A 23,749-nucleotide genomic window follows, 5' to 3' on the forward strand; every position below is an offset into this window, starting at 1 on the left:
AGAAGAAATAATATAAAGATAGTGGGCCTTAAGGAAGATGAAGAAGGCAAGAATATGAGAGAATTTACAAAAGATTGGATCCCCAGGGTCCTAGGAAGACCAGAATTACAGGAAGAAATGGAAATAGAAAGGGCACATAGAACTTTAGCCCCTAAACCACAGCCACAACAAAAACCAAGATCCATTTTAGTAAAATTCCTAAGATATACAACGAGAGAAAATATATTGGAGAAAGCAATGAAGAAAATAAGAGAAGACAAAAAGCCACTGGAATACAAAGGTCAAAAAAAATTTTTCTATCCAGACACAAGTTTTGAACTCCTGAAGAAGAGAAAGGAGTTTAATACAGCAAAAGCGATCCTATGGAGAAAAAGATATAAATTTATGCTAAAGTACCCAGCGGTACTTAAAATAGTTATTCCAGGGCAACAAAACAGACTATTCTCGGATCCGGAGGAAGCACGAAAATTTGCAGAACAACTACAAGACAGATAGAGAGATGAAGACATGTAACGAGAGTAAAAATGACCACGAACTATACGTATGTGTGTATATGGGTTTATATATATATATATATATCTATATATAGATATATATAGATATATATATAGATATATATATAGATATATATATATAGATATATATATAGATATATATGTGTGTGTGTATGTACATATGTGTGTACATGAGTGTATGCATATTTAAAGGAAAATATATAGAGTATAGATAAGAATTAATAAGGGAAAGAAAGGGAAGAGAGGAAGAAAGGAGGGAATTAAGAGAGTGACCTTTGTTGTATATGAAAATTGGAATCTTTTCTGGGGGGGGCTGGGTGGGGAGGAGTTACGGTCACAACAAAATCAGTTGACGCTTGCAAGTGAATTTGCAAATCCAAATGGAATGGGGAGATGTGGTTGCCCGGCAAGGGATAAAGGGCAACTCAGGAGGGGGAGGGGAGAATGGGGTTAAAGAAGTTTTAGATAGGAGAATAAGGGAAATGTTTGATGTTTTAGAAATGTTGTCTTATAAAGTGTTCAAAACAAGAAAGCTGAAATGGATAAGAAGGAAAGGTGATGATGAGGAAACGGAAAGGAAAGATAAACAAAGTATGAAATGGCTATGTGGAACTATATGACTTTAAATATTAACGGAATACATAACCAAATCAAAAGGAAGAAACTGCTAAATTTACTGAAAAAAGAAAAAATTGATATAGCATTCGTGCAAGAAACACACTTAACTGAAATGGAGCAGAAGAAATTAAAGAGAGATTGGGTAGGACATGTAACAGCAGCGTCGTATAATTCAAAAGCTAGAGGAGTAGCTATATTAATCAGTAAAAATGTACCAATTAAAATAGAAGAGGAAATAATAGATCCAGCAGGGAGATATGTAATGATAAAATGTCAGATATATTCGGAGTTTTGGAATTTACTCAATGTTTATTCACCTAACGAAGATGATCAAAAATTTATGCAAGATATTTTTTTATAGATAGCAGACACGCAAGGGAACATACTAATAGGAGGGGATTTCAACCTTAATTTGGATTCAAACATGGATAAAACTGGGAAAAAAATTAACAGAAAGAACAAAGTAACCAAATTTATAATTAAATCGATGCAAGAAATGCAACTTTTAGATATATGGAGGAAACAACACCCAAAGGAAAAGGAATATTCATATTATTCGGTAGACATAAAACATGCTCAAAAATAGACCTATTCCTGTTATCAGCTCGCAAGCAAGACAGAGTTAGGAAAACAGAATATAAAGCTAGAATATTATCAGACCACTCACCCCTGATATTGACAATAGAGTTAGAGGACATCCCTCCAAGAATGTATAGATGGAGATTAAACTCCATGCTGCTTATAAGGCAGGATTTTAGAGAATTAATTGAAAGACAAATTAAAATGTACTTTGAAATAAATACGGAATCAGTGAAAGATAAGTTTATACTATTGGATGCAATGAAAGTGTTCATCAGAGGGAAAATAATAAGTTATGTAACCAAGATGAAGAAGGACTACAATCAGGAAACAGAGCAGTTGGAAAGGGAAATAGCAAATATAGAAAAAGAATTAGCAATGAAGGAAGACACAACTAGAAGAAGAGAATTGGCAGATAAAAAAATAAAATGTGAAACACTACAAACATAAAGTGGAGAAGAACATAATGAAGACAAAACAGAAATATTATGAACTAGGAGAAAAAACGCACAAAATTCTAGCATGGCAGCTTAAGACAGAACAAACTAAGAGAATGGTATTGGCATCAAGGAAAAAAGACAAACAAATCACATATTATCCAACGGAGATTAATGAAAACTTCAGAGAATTCTACGAACAATTATACCAAACTGAAAACGAAGGGAAAGAAGACAAAATAGATGAATTTTTAACTAAAATTGAACTACCAAAATTACAAATAGAGGAACAAAATAAAATTAACAGAACCATTTGAAATAGTAGAAATACAAGAGATAATAAAAAAACTACCGAATAATAAAACACCAGGAGAGGATGGATTCCCAATAGAATTCTATAAAACATTTAAAGATTTATTAATTCCTCCCCTCCTGGAAGTAATCAACCAGATTGATAAAACACAAAGCTGACCAGATTCATGCAAAACAGCAATAATTACAGTAATACCAAAGACAGGGAAAGATCCACTCGCACCAGCGTCATATACACAGATTATAAGATAATAGCTAAACTATTAGCAAACAGATCAGCCGACTATGTACCAAAAATAGTAAATCTAGACCAAACTGGATTTATTAAAAAAAGACGAACAACAGACAATATTTGTAAATTTATTAACTTAATTCATGCAGTAGAAGGAAATAAAGCTCCAACAGTAGCAGTGGCTTTAGACGCAGAGAAGGCCTTTGACAGAGTAGAATGGAATTATTTATTCAAAGTACTAAAAAAATTCAGTTTATCAGAGAAATATATTAATTGGATTAAAGCATTATATAAGGGGCCATTGGCGAAAGTGACAGTAAATGGATATATATCAAAACAATTTAACTTAAGCAGATCAACAAGGCAGGGATGCCCACTATCGCCCTTATTGTTCGTGTTAGCCATAGAACCACTAGCAGAACTGATAAGAACAGAAAATAAAATAAAAGGGATAAAAATAAAAGACAAGGAATATAAAATCAGTTTATTTGCAGATGATGTTATAGTATACTTAACAGAACCAGAAATATCAATAAAAGAATTACATCAGAAATTGAAGGAATATGGAGAAGTGTCGGGATACAAGATTAATGCAAATAAAAGTGAAGCAATGCCAATGAATAATGCGGATTTCTCAAAATTTAAGAAAGAATCACCATTCTGATGGCAAATGCAAGCAATACGATACCTAGGTATACAAATAAATAAAAACCTCGGACATCTATATAAACTCAATTATTATCCACTAATGAAAATATTACAGGACGACTTAGAGCTTTGGAAAGACTTACCACTAACACTAATAGGAAAGATAAACTGTATTAAAATGAACATTTTCCCAAGGATACAATACCTATTTCAGGCATTCCCAATACACTTGACAGAGAAATTCTTCAAGGAGTTAAAGAAAATTTTTATGGAAAGGGGGGAAACCGAGGATAGCACTAGATAAATTAACAGAATGGTATAAACAAGGAGGCTTACAACTGCCAAACTTTAAAAATTATTATAGAGCCGCACAATTAAGATACCTATCAGATTTTTATCAAACAAGGGAAAAGCCAGATTGGACTAGATTAGAACTAGATAAAATAGGGGAGAAGATACCTGAACATATATTATATAAATGGGATGAAAAATTGGTACAACATAGGAATTCTCCAGTATTACATCATCTGCTCAATATTTGGAAGAAGATTCATGTAGAAAGGAATAGAACAAATTACCAATTACCAACTACCAAAACTAATACTGACGCAAAATCAGCTAATCCCTTTTACAATAGATAACTTTTCCTTTAGAGAATGGGAGAAAAAAGGGATCAAAAGAATAGAAAATTGCTTTTCAGGAAATAAATTATTATCCTTTGAACAAATGAATGACAAATATAATATAACTCACAATACAGTGTTGGCATACTACCAACTGAAATCCTACTTGAAGGACAAATTGGGAGCAGTCTGAGGTTACCAGAGGGAAGTAATTTTGAATATGTGATTACAGACACAATGATAATCAAAAAATTTATAACAAACATGTATATTAAACTACAAGAAAAGTAGAACGAGGAAACAAATAGTAAAACTAAACAAAAATGGGATCAAGATCTAAACATAAAGATAAAGAATGAAACATGGGAGAAGTTATGCTCAGGAACTATGAGAAATACAATAAATACGAGGTTATGTATGATACAATATAACTGGATACATAAGCTATATATTACACCTCAAAAGTTAAATAAATGGGACCCAACAGTATCTGACAGATGTTTTCGCTGTAAAAAGGAAATGGGAACAACAATTCATGCAATCTGGACATGTGAGAAAGTGAAAAAATTTTGGGAAGATCTAAACCAGATATTAAATAAAATCACAAAAAGTAATATACCAAAACAACCCAGAGATCTTCCTCCTAAGTAACATAAAAAACAAAGAATTTGGACTTGATTTGGATGGTGCACAAAAAAGATTTGTTAGGGTTAACCCAGAGATCTTCCTCCTAAGTAACATAAAAAACAAAGAATTTGGACTTGATTTGGATGGTGCACAAAAAAGATTTGTTAGGGTTATAGTGTGAAAAATAAAAAAATAAAAAAAACCCAGCATACACTGTTCTCACTGCTACCTTAAGGTAAGAGGTAGATGTGCTATAAGAATTGGACCACCAGGTTCAGGAACAGCTGCTACCCCTCCACCATTAGACTCTTGAACAACAAACTCAGAGACTCATTTAAGGACTCTTACTTTGGCACTTCATTGATATTATTCTCTATGTATTGCAGTTTTTTTTTACATTTTTGTTTATATGTGTAAGTTGAGTACAGTTTTTTTTTTGCACTACCAATAAGTGATAATTCTGTCTCGCCTGCAGGGAAAAGAATCTCAGGATTGTATATGATGCCATATATGTACTCTGACAATAAATCTGAAATCATAGCAACCCAGGTATATCTCATCCAGTCCCAGAGACTTATCAATCATGCTTTTAAGAAGATCCACCTCTTCCTCTTTCTTAATGGTCCAGTAGATAAGCTTGTTCTATTCTGAACTCAGCTTGAACCTTACTCTGGTGAATACTGAAGCAAAGTATTCATTTAGGACTTCCTCAACCTACTCCGCCTCCAGGTACACATTGCCTCCTTATTAATCTTTATGCGGCCCCACCTTCATTCTCGTCATCCTTCTGCTCTTCACATTAGCATAGAATACTTTTGGGTGGGGGGGTTCTCTTTAATCCTACTTGCCATGGCCTTCTCACGCCCCCATTGAGCACTCCCAAGACCTTTCTTAGGTTCCTCTTGGCACTATATACATGTAATTCTCATGAGCACCTCCTGTTTTTTGCTTCCTAAATCTATTTTATGCTTCCTTCTTCCTCTCAATTAGCAGCCTCACCTGTATTCACAGTAAATTTCCATGCTGTTGAATAAAAGCTGAAGTGTGGGAGATTGTAAGGCACCACACAAATAAAAGTTTCATGACTTTTAAATTCCGATTGCTTAAAACCAGACAAAAATAAAAATTCAGAATTTTTATGCTCGAAGTAAAAACAAAAAACCATTTTACTTCACAGTAAATATTTTCATTTTGTATTCCAACCAGATGACATTAACATTGACTTTTCTGCTAGGCTGTTCTCCGTTCTCCCTCCCATTCTCTTTAGTCTTATTTCCTCTAGCTCTCCACCCTTTTCCCTCTCCATTCACAGAGCCATCCCCTCTCCCCCGTTTGCTGGTGTGCCCTCCAATTTCCTCCTGACCGTGGGACTGTGCTTTCCTCTCCACGCCCACCATTTTGTTCAGGAAACTGCCTACATTTTGTACATACCTTGATGAAGGGCTCAAGCCCAAAACGTCGGTTATGCATCTATCCTTGCTATACAAAGGACACCGTTTGACCCGCTGAGTTTCTCCAGCATTGTGTTTTGACTTCAACCACCGTGTCTGCAAACTTTCACGTCTTTCCTCAATTTTGTACTGATCCACATGGAAAAGCAAACTCTTTCTACAAAATAGTTTAAACGCAACTTTCAAAACACCGCAAAGGGGAAAAAGCTAAACATTTCAAGCTTTGCAGTCTTCCATTAAATAGAAGTCCTGTAAAGTCTCCTGAAGTCCATGAAAATCCACTCATCAACAGATGAGGGTTGCATACCCTTTGTGCACTGAGAATTCAAGATTTTTGTGAGGTGAACCAAACTACCTCCTCACAAAGGAGAAAGAGAATGCTTCCCATTGAGCGGAACAGAGGAGACAGCTAGCTCAGCACCGTAGGATTAAAGGGCTATCAGAGCAACAGCTAAAAAAGTCTTTGCACTATTGGTAGATCCAATTAAATTCTTCATTGAATTAAATGTTTTTCAAAGAACTGGAAGCAGTATTAATGCACAATACTCTTGCACTTGGCACCTTTCGTTGTCCTGACACGTTTTACAACCAATGAAGTAGAAATGAAATGGAAATAAAAATTCTCATCTGAAAAATGCAGACAATTTCACCAAAGCAGTGAAGTAAAGAATACTGGACAACAAAGACATTGCTTCCTGAACACTTTTGGGTGTAAGTTAATGGATTTTGGGCAGCTGATCATGAAAATCAGCATAAAAGTTTCCTATCACATACTTTTTTTTCAGATATAGCCTATTTTTGTGATTTCCTGTTATATTTTAAGTCTTCTTGAACATACAAAACCACGAAGTGCAACGTGTCATTGAAAATTCATTTTCTAATCTTGGTGCAGTCAGTGGCGAACATGGTGAAATCTTTCACCAGGACACTGAGACCATGGAAAAGCAGCATCAGGGCAACTGGAATCCATCAATGCTGGTCAACTATTGTTGGACACTGGCAAGAGAGGCATCAGATGCTGAGGGCAAATGAAAATCAGGGCCAAAACATTTTTAGGTCAATTGAATTAACGCAATGTGTCAGCATCATTAAGCGATTAAACATACCAAACTCAATAAAGGTTAATTTAACATTTCTCCAACTTCCTACATGATATTGCAAATCTGAAAGTACCTTTGTGTTCAACTTGAAGTTGTCTATCATAATCCCCAATTATTTTTCAAGAAGCAAACCTTTTAAAAAAAAATTATTGACCGGTGAAACTGTACAACATAGAAAGCAATAACTTGGTGCAATGAATGATCAATGTCCATTAATGCTCCCCCATACCTAACGAGAGGTGATTTACTGCGGACATTTTACCTAAAAATTAGAAAATCTTTTGAGACATGGGGGAATTACCAGATATTAATTTGATTGGATCTATCAGCACTATTGTTTTGTGCAAATGTTATTAGCTGCAACCAAGAAACTCACAACATAAACAGAGAATATCGAAACCCTGACATCAGCAGAGGTCAGAATCAAACCCAAATCAGTGGGGCTGAAACAAATGCATCAACTGCAGTGCTACTGAACAGATATGTTCCAGTGATGTTGCTTTAGCAAAAAGCATCACAAAAATAAAAATGCTGCAGATGCTAGAAAAAAGATTTTTGAAAATTGTATTTAGAAGTTTTCCTTGCTAGAAATCTTTAATGAAAACTAAGTGCTGCAAGTACCAGGCAGATCAGGCCACATCACTGGAGTCTCAAAACAGTAATGTGTCAAGTCAATGGCCAACGATTAGAAGAACTGGGAAGTTAGAGAAAAGAAAATATCGAAGTGTGAAGAGAAAAAAATTGGAAAGAACAAAGAGGACACGAGGGAATGAAACCCAGTACTTGTACCAAATGAAGTGGGATGGTAAAGATTAATAACAAAAAGCAAGTTGGTGGGGATGGAGGGAGAAACAGAGAGAGAGCGTGAGAGCCTAAAAAATACTAACAGTGGGATAGAGAATGATAATGACATAACAGAAATTAGGAGATCACATTCGCTAACTGAAGTAGTATGTTCAACAAAAGAGTCATCCAGTCTGTACTCAATTTTCACAACACTGAAGGAATTACTTCAGAGCATCAATTGAACCCATAGCCCCAAACCCTTCTTTCCAAGAGATGCCAGCAACTATATACTTTCAATTCAGTAACCGATTGAAACCTAGGTGAACAGAAAAGGTAACAGTGAAATAAAGATGCATGAGAAGTAAATTCAACAATTGTTCAGGAGGAACGCAATCTTGAGGGAACAAGGAGAAGCTGAAGAGACTTAGCAAGCCGGGTCACTCAGCACCCACTATAGACCACATTTTCCAAGTTCTAATACTTCCTGATTTCTAAAGATGTAATCTTCATAGAAACATAAGCGACGATATTCCAAATGAGCATCTTATTAATTAAATCAAACCTTGTAGTTGCAGCTGTAAGTAGCTTTAATTGGTTGATGTAACGAATGAACATTTTACACAACTTCGCATTGAGATTTTCATAACAAAGTAAACTGTATAATGATAACGATTTTCAACTAAACAAATACAAAAGAAATAAAGTAAGTTGAAATTAAGATGAACTCAAAGAAAAGTATCTTGAGAGCTTACATCTGTCATGATTCTTCAAAGAATGAAAGCAAAATCTCGGTACGCGACATATGACATCTTAGCAACTGTGGTAACACTACAAACAACAATTTTCCTTAAAGGGATAGTCATAAAATTACCTACAAAGGTTTTAACCTTTACACCCACAGAGAGAAATGGTCAGTAAATGTTTCAGATCAAGACTAAAACGGATGGGGATTATAAAAAGCATAAAGGTGAGAGAAAACTGGACAGGTGAAGGACAAGCGAGTTGGAGAGACAGGTAGGGGAGATCAATGGAGGAAGATAGGGTTTCAAGCAAAAAGTGACAATGGAAGCAGGGTTTTTTTTAATGGAAACAGTGGAACCAGATCAGAGTGGGGGTGGTTTACTTGCTCTTGGAAAATACAAAATTCAGGAGGAATACATGTCGTTCCTCAAGTTTACATTTAGCCTCAGCCTGGCAATGGACGAGGCCAAAAGCAGATATGTCTGTCTGGATGAGAATGGTGAAGAAAATGAAAATGGATGGCAACCACAAGTTCTAGCTGGCACCCAAGGACAGAGAGGTGGTGCTTGACGAAGCAGCTGCGCAGATTTTTCAAGGAGTCACCTGGCATGCTTCTAGCAAGAGTCAATGTCTTATTGTTGGGTTCATAGATAAGAGGCACCAATATATCCAAGACATTGTTGTGAAGAACACCAACAATTCTCCGAAGATCAAAGAGTGGAACCTAATAGCTCTTAAATTGATAACAGTTATTCAGGTTACATTAATTTTTTTTTAATAGTTGTAAAATGTAGTAAATGTAATGTTGGTTGTGAACAAGGATTGTTTTATTAATTTAGTACTAATTCAGTCATTGTAATCATTCACTAAAACAAATATCGTGAGTAGATTTGTTCTTTGGCGAATTCTGCATACATTCAACTAGTAAACTAAAAGGATCACAAGGTCATTCATTTCTAACAACATACCTGCCAAGTATTTTCTGCTGATACTCCACGTTGTACACGAATAATATATTCCTATGAAGGAAATACAAATTAGAACAAGGTAAAAATGGGGCACTTTAAAAGCCAAAAAAGTTAGAAATCACAAATAAAAACAGATTACTGATGAAATTTCTAATGAAGATCATTTCAAAGAGTGTCCAACAAACTTAGGCTGGTCAAATCGTCAAAAATCATCAGGCCTTCACTGATGCTACACACATGCAAGGTGAGGTGGGAGGTCCCAGTGGCAACATGGATACAGATATCCTGTGCAAGGATTCTGTAAGCTCACTGCTGCGATCATCGACTTCATCAATCAAGGTGTATTCCCAGGGTAAGGGGAAGCACCCAACTTTGCATTGTTGTAGTAATAAATGTTCTTTGTTCTCAAAAAAAAAAAAAAAAAATCAATATGTTAAAGACTGCATGACAAAGAAGACAGTGAAAGTATTCCCTAATCAAAAACCATAGTTGGCTGACTGCTAACGGCCAGGTTAGAGACATTCAAGGCAGGAGACCTGGCATTCTACAAAATATCTACAGACAGTGCATTTCCACATATCTGAAAAGCTTGGAACTGGACAGTTTCGGTTATTGGGTATTTTTAGGTTAACGCAACAATGGTTTTAAGGAACTCAGCGGCATCAGAATACTTGTATTAGCAGTTAAACAACAATAAAAAAAAACAATGGCAGGCTTTGAGCATGAAATGATGTTTAATACGTACCAAAAAAAAACAACTTGATCTCTGCTTACAAAGCAAGTTAAATGCAACACCAAACACTAGAAATTCTCGTTGGTGGCTTTTATTGCAGCTACAGTGGAACCCCGTTATAACGCAATAGTTGGGGTCCAAAAAAATAAATGCATCACGCTAAATCAGGGTTTCACTATCTTTCTTTGTACACTACACAAGAGCTCCGTTGATAACAAAATGAGCCCCACATGGGTAAGTCGGGTGATCATTTTTTTTCAACTTGTGACATCATGTCGACGCTGCAAAAAGTTCAGTTAATGGATCGTTTTGGTTAAAAGAACTTCGGATAAGGGGAAACGTACTATATAATCTCCATCAGGTCATCAGGGAACCCAAGAGATTGTACCGCAGCAAGCTAAAGTCACAAGAAAACATTACCAACACACGGCAACTATGGCAGAGTATATACGCTATCACAGAGTACAAAGCAAAGTAGCATGCAATAGCACAATACTCCCCAATGAGTTAAATATGCTCACTTCGAACTGGGAGCCGGCAGACAGGCAACATCGACATCAATGAATACAAGTGTTGCGGCACACCTGGTCACTGCACCTGAAATCAGGACGGCCTGCAGGACAAGCAGGTGAACTCATGGAAAGCAACGTCCCAAGACACGTACTGACAGCCTGCTGATCAACTGGCAGATGTATTCACAGATGTATTTAACAGTCCAAACCCCCACTTGCTTCAAGGTGGTCACTATCGTACCATTCTGTAGAAAAGGCTAATAATCGGCCTAAATGACAACTGATTGGTGGCTTAGACATTCATATGTCATGGCTTATATCAGCTCAAGCCTACTACCTATCCTCGATCCACTTCAGATTGTCTACATACCAATACTATACATCCATGCCATCTCCCTAGCTCTAAACTCAGCCTTGGAATACATGGACACCAAGAATGCCCATGTGCAGCTACTGTTCATAGACTACAGCTCCACCTTAAATGCCACTGTCCCCAATAAACATTCCCAAACTTCAGGATCCAGGCCTCAATCTTACCCCCTGCAAGTGGATTGACTCCTCTCCAATCACATCAATATGAGCACTCAAGTACAAACACTCAGACCCATGCTATAGTCCCACTAACACCCACAAATGCACAGCCAAATACACCAACTCAGTCTTCAAATTTGCCAATAAAACTACCACATTAAATAACAAGATAGAATGCACTGCAGGAGAGATTGACTTACCCCACTGTCTTTGAAAGACAGCCAACATACTGAAAGATCCATCTCACCAAGACGCATTCTTTACTCCCTCCTACAACTGCAAGGAATTCTTGAGAGTGTGAAAACACACTCAGCCATGAACAGTTTCTTTCTCACAGCTATCTTGAATGAATCCCATAGCTTGTTTAGTACTAAATAACCTTTTTTTTTAGTTTATTTAAAATTTTGCAAAATACAAGCATACACAAACAACAAAAAAACCCTCTAAATTACCCCCCTATACCCCCCACCCCACCCTTTACTATCCCTTCCCCCCCCCCACCACCAAGCTCATCATACAAAAAGTATGAAAACACACAAATAAAGTGAGTTAAGTTACAATATATAATTTCAACGATTCAAGCTAAAATGATTTTAAAAACTATTTACTTAATGTCTACATTCATACATTTCAAATATGGAGTCCACATTTTTTTCAAAAAAGGAATAATTATTTCTCAAATTATATGTAATTTTCTCTAAACATAAGCATGATTGAATTTCATTATGCCACCTCTGTATGCTCAACTCTACATCATTTTTCCAAGTTACCACTATATACTTCCTAGCTACTGCCAAGCTCAATTGAATAAATGCTATCCAAGATGTATCCAAACGTACTGCTAATGAATCCATATATCCTAATAAACACAGCCATGGATCCACATATAAATCTATTTGAAATAGATCTCGCAAAAATTTAATAATCTTTTCCCAAAAAGGTTTAACCTTTGGACAACTCCACACAGAATGTACAAAAGTACCTACCTGATCTCCACACCTAAAACACAAAACAGAATCTCTAAAACCATACCTCTAACTTTTCAGGGGTTAAATATAACTGATGTAAAAAAATTATAATTAACTAAACTATAACACACATTAACTAATTTTGTAACACTATGTAAATATAAATCAAAACATACCTCCTCAGGAATAAACATAGCTAAGTCCTGTTTCCATTTATTTCTTACTCGCAATACATCCACCTTCTTCACTTTTGATTGTAACAACGAATACATTTCAGAAACAAACTCTTTCTTTCCCTTGTCCATAAGCAATATTTCAAACTTCGATTGTATTAGTAATAACATTTCTCGCCCAAACATTCATTAAAAAATCACGTACTTGATAATAAGCAAACAATGTATTTTGTGATATCCCAAAATTCTCCATAAGCCTATCAAATGAAAGAAATAAACCTGCCACAAAACAAACTTCATTTAATACCAAACCTTTTAAGTCCCATTCTTTCAAATGAGGATTATGCATTGAAAAAGGAATCATTTAATATAACGAAGTTTTAATTGAACATACTTCTTTTGACCTGATAAGTTGATTCCATTTACTCCATACTTTAAATAAATGAATTAAAACAGGTAACTTATATGTTTGTAAAAGCAATAAATTCCATTTATATATGAAATTATGTATTGATCTTTCTTGTATCTGGTCCATTTCCACACAAGCCCACATCGGTGGTTGATCAGTATCAGTCTACTAATAAACTTCAACTGCGCTGCTTGATAATAATTTTGAAAATGTGGTAATTGGAGACCTTCCAAATCATATGACCATGTCAGCTTTTGCATTGATACTCTAGATAATTTACCTTTCCATAAAAAAGAGTGTATCACTTTATTTAATTCTTTTTAAAACTTCCCTGGTATCAGACACGGAATTGATTGAAACAAATACTGAATATGCGGATATATATTCATTTTAATACAATTTACGGCCAATTAATGTCAATGGTAAATCCTTCCATCGATTCAAATCAGATTTAATCTTATTTAATAAAGGTAAGTAATTTAAACCATACAGATTCTTAAATTCCTTATAAATAATTACACCTAAATATTTAATCTTCTCTGACCAGTTAAATTTAGTAATTTGCCTACAATCTGAGTAATCTTCATCATCTTCAACTTTTATCCCAAGTTACTTTATACCGACATTGACCCATAATATTTTAACAATTCTTGTAAAGGTTGTAATGAATTCTTAGGTTTAGATAAATATATCAACACATCATCTGCAAATAAATTAACTTTATATTCTCATTGCCCAATCATAATGCCTTGAATATTTACATTTTGTCTAATTGCCTGGGCTAAAGGTTCTATAACTAATGCGAATAAGGCTGGTGACAATGGACAGCCCTGTCTAGTTGATCTGTACAAAGTACATGTGACCATTTGTCACCACCTATGCAGAAGGACTCATGTAAAATGTCTTAACCCAACCAATAAAAGATGGTCCAAATTTAAATCTCTCTAACACTTTAAATAAAAATTTCCACTCAACTCGATCAAAGGCTTTCTCAGCATCTAATGCTAATATCATTGGTTGATTAACTTGCTGTCTTGACACATTAATTATTGTAATTAATTTAGTAATATTATCAACTGAGTATCTATTTTTAATAAACCCAGTTTGATCCACATGCACTAATTTTGGTTAAAAATTTGCCAGTCTATTTGCCAAAGCTTTTGCTACAATCTTATAGTCTACATTAAGTAAAGATATAGGTCTACAAGAACCAACTTTCAATGGATATCTATCTTTCTTTGGTATAACTGCTATCAAAACTGTCAAAAATGGTTCAGGAAATAACCCAGTATCTGTTACCTGCTTCAATACATCCATATACACTGGAAGCAACAAATCGTGAAATTCCTTACAAAATTCTATCATAAATCGATCCTCACCAGGTGATTTACCGATCGGCATAGCTTACTTGTAGTGCCTCTTTTAATTCAAAATCCGTAAATGGTGTATCTAACAATTTTACCCCTCGCTCATCCAAAGAAGCCAAGTTCAAATTAGACAAAAGAAAGTGTCATTCTGTTCCATATCCCCATTATCTTCAGATGTATATAAATCCTAATAAAAAGTATGAAATTCCTCATTTATCTCCTGTGGTTTGTAAGTAACACCTGAGTTTCCATGTGTTGCATTGATCGTTCTAGAAGTTTGTTCAGTTTTCAACTGCCATGCAAATACTTTATGTGCTTTTCACCTAACTCATAATACCATTGTTTTGATCTCAAAAGGAATCTTTCAATGGTCCTGCGAACTGGAGTAGTAAGAAAAATGGTCAAAATCAGCATTCAAACCAGAAGGTAGAGGAGGACCCACCTGCTCCTGCAGTTGATGTTCAGGAGCAAATCTGGTGGAGTTGTGGGGGTGGTGGATTGAATTGAGATTGATATTTAAGCGAAATATTAAGATGTATGAATATCAGCTGGGGAGGGTGGATGGCACTATAACTTCTGAAGTCATCTGCCACTAGTGGTTTAGACCACCATAGAGGGGGTACCACTTCTGTGGATTTTTTTCTCTTTTTTTCTTTAGAGGAGTTTAAGGGTTTTTTTTTGTTTTTTGTTTTTTTTTAAACCAGAGCTTTAGTGTGTTTGTGGGTTGATTGTGTTAAAAGTTTTTTTTTTAAAGATAAAATGAGTAAACTGAATTTTGCAACATTTAATGTTAAAGGGATGAATCATCCAATCAAGAGGCAGCGTGTTTTGGATTACATTAAGAAGATGAAAGTGGATTTTGCTTTCCTACAGGAGACACATTTGATGGAAAAAGAACATTTGAAACTGAAGTGAGACTGGGTTGAACATGTTTTGGCATCTTCTTTTAATTCTAAGGCCAGGGGAGTAGTGATTTTGGTACATAAGAGTGTACCTTTTTATTTTGGAGTCTGTTTTTGAAAATGTTGGAAGAGTTTTGAAGGTGAATTGTAAATTGTTTTCTGCAACTTGGACTTTATTGAATTTGTATGCACCGAATGAAGATGATGTACAATTTGTAACTGATACCTTTTTAAATTTGAGCCTATCTAATGAGAATATAATGGTAGGTGGAGACTTTGCTGTTTGGATCCACTGTTGGATAAATCTCCAAAAATTGTTAAGAAAGCTAAGATGGCTAAAAGGGTGGTAGAAGTGATGGAGGAATTGAATTTGGTTGATATATGGCGACGTATTCACCCAACCGAGAAGGATTATTCATTTCCTTCTGCCTGTCGTGATTCATTTTCTAGAATAGATCTCTTTTTGGTTTCAGCTCATCTACAGGGAAGGGTTGATTTGGCAGAATATAAAAGTAGAATATTGTCAGATCATTCTTTATTGTTGATTTCTTGTGAGATTGCTGAGAAAGTTGAGAGAAATTATCGTTGGAGGTTTAATGAGATGTTACTTAGATGACTTGAATTTGTTGTGTTTTTAAAGGACCAGATTAAACTCTTTTTGGAGATAAAAGAGGGATCAGTACAGAGCAAATTTACGTTGTGGGAAGCTTTGAAAGCATATATGAGAGGTCAAATTAATCGTTATACAGCTAGAGTGAAAAAGCAATATACAGTGAAACTTTCTGAGTTAGAGAAAGAGAATGAAGATTTAGAGAAAAAGTTTCAGGAGAATGCAACAAAAGATAATAAGATTCAGTTATCTAATTTGAAACTTTGTTATAGTATGAAATTATCTTTCTTTTCATTGTAATTCTATAGTCCATAAATTGTGCTCTTCCCACACTGTAGGTTAAGAGATAACCTGTATTACAAGCTCCCGTTTCATTTCGTGACTGTCACTTTCAGGGTTTAGCACAGACTACGACCATTCACAACTGTGGATAGAACTGAGTGGCATTAATTAGGTACAGACTGTGCCCAAAGTTTATCATCTGGAGGAAGAGTGAGAACATTTTGCTGCTTTATCCAGGGACAGTTGGGGAGAGAACCATTTAATTTGGCTGATTCTCCCTGACCGGGGAATTATTGAACCCACCGTGACCAAAGGAAAGGTAATTTTGAAGGGGACTTAATGAACCACGTCGTGACCAAAAGGTCACTTTGACTGACCCATGCCGGGGCGTTTGGAAGCTAAGTGGAAGTCACATGCTCAGTTTCCCATCGCCAAGGAAAAGGGGAGTTGTGACAACCGTTCGTCCAAAAGGATATTTCTCAGCAAGCAACTTGAAAAAAATTTGTGTGTTTTCAGCCGTCCAGTCACTCAGTCTCTCCCACCTCCTTTGTGATTATCTCTGTGTACCAGTCGAAAAAGTCTGCGTTCCAACATAGGATTTGTAAGACTGAACTTTGGACTGACTTTCCAGAATTGTGCCCAAGCTGTTATGGTTTGGGTATCGCACTCATGCATATATTTATGCATAGTTGGGGTAAAAGTTAATTACGGGGTTATATTATTGGTAGTTATTAATATTTATTTTGTTTTAAAATAAAAACAATATCAGTCTCTTGGTGAATTTCTATTGACGCTGGTCTGCAGTGTAACAAATGTTAGACTGCTCACAGAAGAACTGCTCACTGTACTTGACAAGTAATCGTAAACTTAAAAACGATGCTTGTGGTTAAGCAGAAGCAAAAATTTGTAAACTATTACTAGTACACAAATTCAAACTTTGCTAACCTCAGGACATTTTCCCGATATATTTAAATAAAGCAAGTAATAAATGGCATTCTGGAGAAACCAGTGAGTAAATGTATTTTCTAATTTTGTTTTACTGAGACATATTAATTTCACTTTCATTTCTGCAACATAATTACTTCCCATCTTGACAATGACAAGAAATCCAGCATCAATGTTATTAATGATAGCCTCTGCTCTTTTTAAGTTATGTTTTTAGAACAATAAAGCTATTTTATAATTTCAACTTTTGATGCAAAATTTCTGTACTTTTTTTCAGCTCCTTATAACCATATAACATTTAAAGCACAGAAACAGGCCAACTTGGCCCTTCTGGTCCATGCCGAACACTTTCTCCCACCTAACCCCAGGGATTGTAACCTTCTAACAATTACATCTTGATTCCTGTGCGCGTGCGTTAGTCTTCGGTTGACCCATGCACAGGAGTTAAGGGCACGAATTCAATATCGCCAGGGCGCTTACTTTCCTACATGCGCCAACCGAACTCCAATAGGCATGTGCCAACCAAAGACTAACACACTTGCACAGTAATCGAGATGGCTGCGACCCTGGGTCGCCAAATTACAAGGCAAGTATGGACATTTTGGCTCTTGCATGGCATGCCTTGATTTGACAAACTGTAACAGGGATGCAACATAAACCCCATAAATTATATTTTTTTTTTCTTTTTTTTTTAAATTTGGTCATGTGTGCAGATGGACACAAGTCAAATAAGATGCAAGTCAGGAGTACCTATACATCAAAATGCTGTGCATGGCATTTCAATGCAAATAAAGGAAAGTGCTATAGTCAGATGAGAAACAATAAGGCTCTTTCAAAGTGCCATGTAAAATGGGGATAATCGGGCAATTTACACAGCGCCACAGTTACGTGACAGTTAGAAAGGGTCCAACCAGATCAACCCGTTGGAACACAACCAGGTCGGTGACGTACCTCCAAGGAAATCAGGAAACCCAGTAAAACTTACCTAGGTCTTGTCTACGGCCAGTTTGTAAAGGAAAATGTCCAACCCACTTATTCCGGTGATGTCAGTGCTTGCGTGCGTGCGTCACATGGCAGTCGGCATCTGAACATCCTACCCATTCACCATTTGGACTTTGATCCTTAACTTTCAGCAGTACTTGCACTGAGTCCGTGACGCATCATTTGTAACATCATCGCGGGGGCGCGATGCCTCTTAAATCGTCTGGTTACCGACTTAATGGGTAGATCCCACTGCGATTTGAAAGGTGCTTCCAGCCCCAGTAATCGCACCCAGATCCCAGGAAGGCTACCCAAGTGCTGCAATTTTAAAGGGTCTAATGCAGTGGTTCTCACCCTTTTTCTTTCCACTCACATAACATTTTAAGCAATCCCTATGCCATAGGACTCTGTGATTAGTAAGGGATTGCTTAAGGTAGTAGGTGGGTGGAAAGAAAAAATTTGCAAACCACTGTTTTAAACGTACCTAATTGACTCGTATTGGGCACGGTTTCAGAACTCCAAAGGAAATGGGCCAAAGAGAATTTTTCTTAAGCAAAATATTTCAGTAACAATTGGGTCAAGAGCTGTGGTTCTCAACCTTCCCTTCCCACTCACATACCACCTTAAGTAATCTCTTACTAATGACAGAGCACTGATGGCATGGGGATTACTTAAAGTGGGATGTGAGTGGAAAGAAAAAGGTTGAAACCCACTGGTCCAATGCAAGCCAGAATGGCCAGCAATATCAAAAGCTGAAAAAAAGTCAATGGAAGTAAGATCACTCACAAAGATACTATTTAAGACTTTCATTAGGGCAGTTCCAGTTCTATTGTTGAGACAAAAAAAATGCTTTGCGAAACTTAAATCAGAATCAGGATTTACTGTCATGAACAAGTCATGAAATATGGTGTTTTGTGGCAGCGTCATAGAGCAAAGATACATATTACAACCATCTTACAAAATTACTATATAAAATAACAATAATAGTGCAGGAAAAGTGAGGCCATGTCTTTGGTTCATTGATTATTCAGGAATCTGATGGCCGCGGGGAAGAAGCTGTCCTTGTGGTGTTGAGTGCTCATCTTTATGTTCCTGTACCTTTTCCCCAATGGTAGCAGAGTGAAGAGGGCATGACCTGGGTGGTGGGGGTCTTTGAGGATGAAGGCTGCTTTTTTTAAATATATAAAGACTCCGTGTCCTGTAGATGTCCTTGACGGAGTGAAGTCTGGTACCTATGATGTTCCAGGCCGAGTTACCAATCCTCTGGAGTTTATTTTTGTCCTGAGTTGGCACCTCCATACCAGGCAGTGATGCAACCAGCCAGAATGCTCTCCACTGTACACCTGTAGACATTGACAAGAATCTTCAGTGACATATTGAATCTCCTTGAACGCCTCACAAAGTATAGCCACTGGTGAGCCTTCTTTGTGATTGCATCAATGTGGAGGCTCCAGGACAGATCCTTGGAGATGCTGACACCCAGGAATTTGAAATTCTTGACTCTCTCCACTACTGAGCTCTCAATGAGGACTGAGTCGTGTTCCCCTGACTTCCTCCTGGTCCATAATCATCTCCTTGGTTTTACTGATGTTGAGTGCAAGGTTGTAAGTATTATACCATTCAACAACCTGATCTCTCTCCCTCCTGTACACTTCCTCATTGCCATTGGTGATTCTGCCGACAACTGTGGTGTCATCAGTAAACTTGTAGATGGCATTGGAATTGTGCCTGGCCACAGTCGTGGGTGTATAATGAGTAGAGTAGTGGGCGAAGCACGCATCCTTGGGGGTGCGCTGGTGTGGGTGATCAGTGAGGAGACGCCATTTATTTCCCCCAATTCATTCTGACTGTGGTTTTCCAATGAGAAAGTCAAGGATCCAGTGGCAGAGGAGGGTACAGAGGCCCAGAGTTTGTAGCTTCTTGACCAGCACTGAGGGAATAATGGTATTAAAGGCCCAGCTGAAGTCTATGAAGAGTAGCCATATGTATGAATTGCTGTTTTCCAAGTGATCCAGAGAAACATAAATTCTACACCAAAAGTGGTTTTTAATTGAATAATGAGTTTATTGTCATATACAATGTTGAGGTGTACGAACATTCTGACTTGCTGCAGCCAAACAGGTATGCAAGATTCACCAACTACACTAAATTACCACAATATGCCAAGTTAGAAAAAAAAGTAGGTAGATAAACATTCACAGTTGCAGTTAGTGACAAAAAAAGACATTTCAATTGTGCAAACCGAGCATTGAATGGTCTTGGACTACTTAGGTGTTGAATAACTATTAATGTCAGGTATACCCCACTTTAAGAAACGAGAACATTCCTACGGAACCTTTCGTAAGCCGAAATGGCGTAAAAGCGAAGAAGCTTTTAGTTTCTTTGGGAAACCTTTTTGAGCATTCCCAGATCCAAAAGCTACCCTATCAAATAACTCACAAAACCTAAAATAACACTAACATTTATTAAAAGCATGTAGGAGAGAGGGAAGGAGGGGGGGAGAGAGAGAGAGAGAGGTGATCATCCATTGACATCTCATGTCCTGGAGAAGGAAGTTGGGGTCCTTGGGAGGTTCAGGAGACTGGGATGTAGGAGAGAGGGAGGGAGGGGGAGAGAGAGAGAGAGAGAGAAAAGAGAGAGAGAGAGAGGTGGTCATCCATTGACATCTCATGTCCCGGAGAAGGAAATTGGGGTCCTTGGGAGGTTCAGGAGACTAGGATGTAGGAGAGAGGGAGGGAGGGGGAAAGAGAGAGAGAGAGAAAAGAGAGAGAGAGAGGTGGTCATCCATTGACATCTCATGTCCCGGAGAAGGAAGTTGGGGTCCTTGGGAGGTTCAGGAAACTGGGATGTAGGAGAGAGGGAGGGAGAGAGAGAGAGAAAAGAGAGAGAGAGAGAGAGAGAGAGAGAGAGAGAGAGAGAGAGAGGTGGTCATCCATTGACATCTCATGTCCCGGAGAAGGAAATTGGGGTCCTTGGGAGGTTCAGGAGACTGGGATGTAGGAGAGAGGGAGGGAGGGGGAAAGAGAGAGAGAGAGAGAAAAGAGAGAGAGAGAGGTGGTCATCCATTGACATCTCATGTCCCGGAGAAGGAAGTTGGGGTCCTTGGGAGGTTCAGGAAACTGGGATGTAGGAGAGAGGGAGGGAGGGGGAGAGAGAGAGAGAGAGAGAGAGAGAGAGGTGGTCATCCATTGACATCTCATGTCCCGGAGAAGGAAGTTGGGGTCCTTGGGAGGTTCAGGAGACTGGGATGTAGGAGAGAGGGAGGGAGGGAGGGGGGGAGGGGGGGGGGGAGAGAGAGAGGGAGAGAGAGAGAGAGAGAGGAGAGAGAGAGAGGAGAGAGAGAGGAGAGAGAGAGGTGGTCATCCATTGACATCTCATGTCCTGGAGAAGGAGCTGCTCGGAACACACACACACACACACACACTCGGCTCGCCGCTTTCGCCCCACTTTTTCGTAAAAGTGGAAATCCTTTCGTAAAAGCGAACCCAGGTTTCTCCGTAAAGGCGAATTTGCACAAAGCGGTCAAGCTGTCCTGAAGCAACACAGGTACAGGACCTGCATCATTATGGGTGGCTATTGGCAGAATTAATCCGACCACACTCCACCACCTTTAGGCAACTACTTTTAAGCAACAAGGACTGCAAATAAGGGAAAATTAGCGCGCACGCACACGCACACACACACACACACACACACAGAGAGAGAGGTCTGACACAATTACCTCCGGGGAAATACAGAAGGCAATGAACGGGGTGGGCTCTAAATTGCAAAAGCCAGCACGATCTGGTGATGGTGCAACCCTTTACGGATCCAGGAATTGTGCAACAGTTCCCATGCAGCAGATCCTGGGCACCGAGCGCAATGCACAGCAATGACTGGCCGCTGCACGTTAACAGCGAGGCTCCGCCGACTGCTGCCCGGAAACACTGCCCGTGCCCCAGCGACGGAGTCAATGGGGAATCATCGCTTCCCCCCCCCCCCCCCCCCCGCCCTTGGCAACCAGCAGCCGAGGGGATGCCAGGCTCTGGGGCGGCGGCCTAACGCCGGGGTCGACACTCACCGTGTGCGACTGGAGGTTTTGACTGGCTTCGATGACGCACGTCAGCGGCACCGTGTCGTCCAGCAGCACCTTCCCCGGGCTTCTCTTCTCCATCAGCGCCATTGCGCGGCTCCGGCGAGCACGCGAGGGGAGAACAGCCGCCGACTGCCAGCGCGCCCGGCCGGGAGCTGCAGCTGCCCCGGTCCGCGGGGTCCTACAGCCCGTCGCTGACGCTCGCCGCTGAAAGCTCCGCCCAGAATGGCGCGGCGGCTCCAGCAGCCAACCCGCGCACGGCGAACCGGGAAGTCAGATCGCCAGAGTTTCTGGTCAGCTGCTTGCGTCGGGCGAACTGGGAAGTTATTTATAAACTAAATATGCGGCCATTCGCATCACTTCCCGACAAGTTGCTGGTGTGAGAGTTGAGTAAAACTACTATGAAAATATGAGAGATGAAGAAAGCTAGTATGGATATATGTGTAATGAATAAAGCCAGTATGAATAGGATAAGGGTAGATAATAGAATGTAGGAAGTAAAGTTAGTCTGAATAAGGTAAGGGTCTTCTAGCCTTAGAGAGAGTCAGCAAGTTCTGCATATAAGAGTTAGTAAGCCCTGAGGGTTGGGAAGGTGTGAATAAGGACAAAGGCAGGTGAATAGGACAATGACATGATGGGACCACAGACAGGATACCCCCTGGTCCTCCAAGTTCACAGAAACAGCACGTAGGCAGACAGGATTGCCTAATGCCAAACTTATCCAGGAGGCAGAAGAATGTTAGGGGGGGGGGGGGGGAGGGTACCTCTACACTGAAATGAACTGTATAAAAGTTGGGTGAGCCCCAGTATGTGTGTGTATTCCCAGGGCAAGGGGAAGCACCCAACTTTGCATTGTTGTATAATAAATGTTCTTTGTTCTCAATTTTTGTCTCGAGCAAATTCTGTGAAAGTACTTCTGTTTCTCACACTGGCGGGAGATAATGCTCAACGTCGAATTAATGTAGGAAGAAATTACATGAGCCATTCTGCAAAGATCAGAGAAGACAGCTTCCATCCCTCCAAAATTTGATGACCTTCAGTCCCAGTGGAACTCCACAATGAAAACTGGAGAACTAGAGATGTTGCTGTTGAAGGACTTGTAATGGACTTGAAGGGCATCCAAAAACATTATGGATTCGTTCGAAATGGAGACTCGGTGCCCTAATGTTTGGTTGAGGAGACCACACTGAACGTTAAAGTACTGTGGCAGAGTATCTAGATATGTTTTGGGGAGATAAATTGGGAACGGTATGTTAGTGTAGGTCACATACAGACGCTTTAAAACAGATCTTATTTGAAATACTGGCGCTCCGCTAATGCTAGACATTTCGGGCCCCACAGCCATTGCAAGTGCTTTGGAGGGTGCCCAAGTATGGATTGTTGTTTACAAAAAGGCACCAGATGAAAGAGCTTGTCGGAGTGGCAGACAGTCTGGAGGGGAACTTGCTGTTCTAGGAGGGTCCGAGAAGAGAGGAGTCAAACAGGCTTTTCTCTCAGAGAGCGATCACTTCTGCAGTGTTGCAGTCAGCAACAGCAGCTGGGACTGGAACAGGACAAGCTGGCAAGCTTGTGGAAAATCCCCATTTGGAAGACAGGTTGTGAGTGCTTAGTTCAGCCTGGTCAAAGC

General features: G+C 38.7%; 1 protein-coding gene across 6 annotated transcripts in view; it reads right to left on the bottom strand.

The window, feature by feature from the left end:
- Positions 1-23,749, bottom strand: part of LOC138764136 (PX domain-containing protein kinase-like protein) — a 124,923-nt gene that overhangs the window by 53,398 nt on the left and 47,776 nt on the right. For 5 of the 6 annotated variants that reach the window (XM_069939590.1, XM_069939587.1, XM_069939586.1 and 2 more), the window contains exon 5: positions 9,638-9,688. In XM_069939590.1, coding sequence (XP_069795691.1) covers positions 9,638-9,688 — 51 coding nt within the window. Of the gene's footprint in view, positions 1-9,637; positions 9,689-22,110; positions 22,348-23,749 lie in introns of those variants that run through there. The other variant, XM_069939593.1, reaches the window with a different exon arrangement.

This window comes from Narcine bancroftii, chromosome 5, assembly GCF_036971445.1.
Source record: "Narcine bancroftii isolate sNarBan1 chromosome 5, sNarBan1.hap1, whole genome shotgun sequence".
NCBI lineage: Eukaryota > Metazoa > Chordata > Chondrichthyes > Torpediniformes > Narcinidae > Narcine > Narcine bancroftii.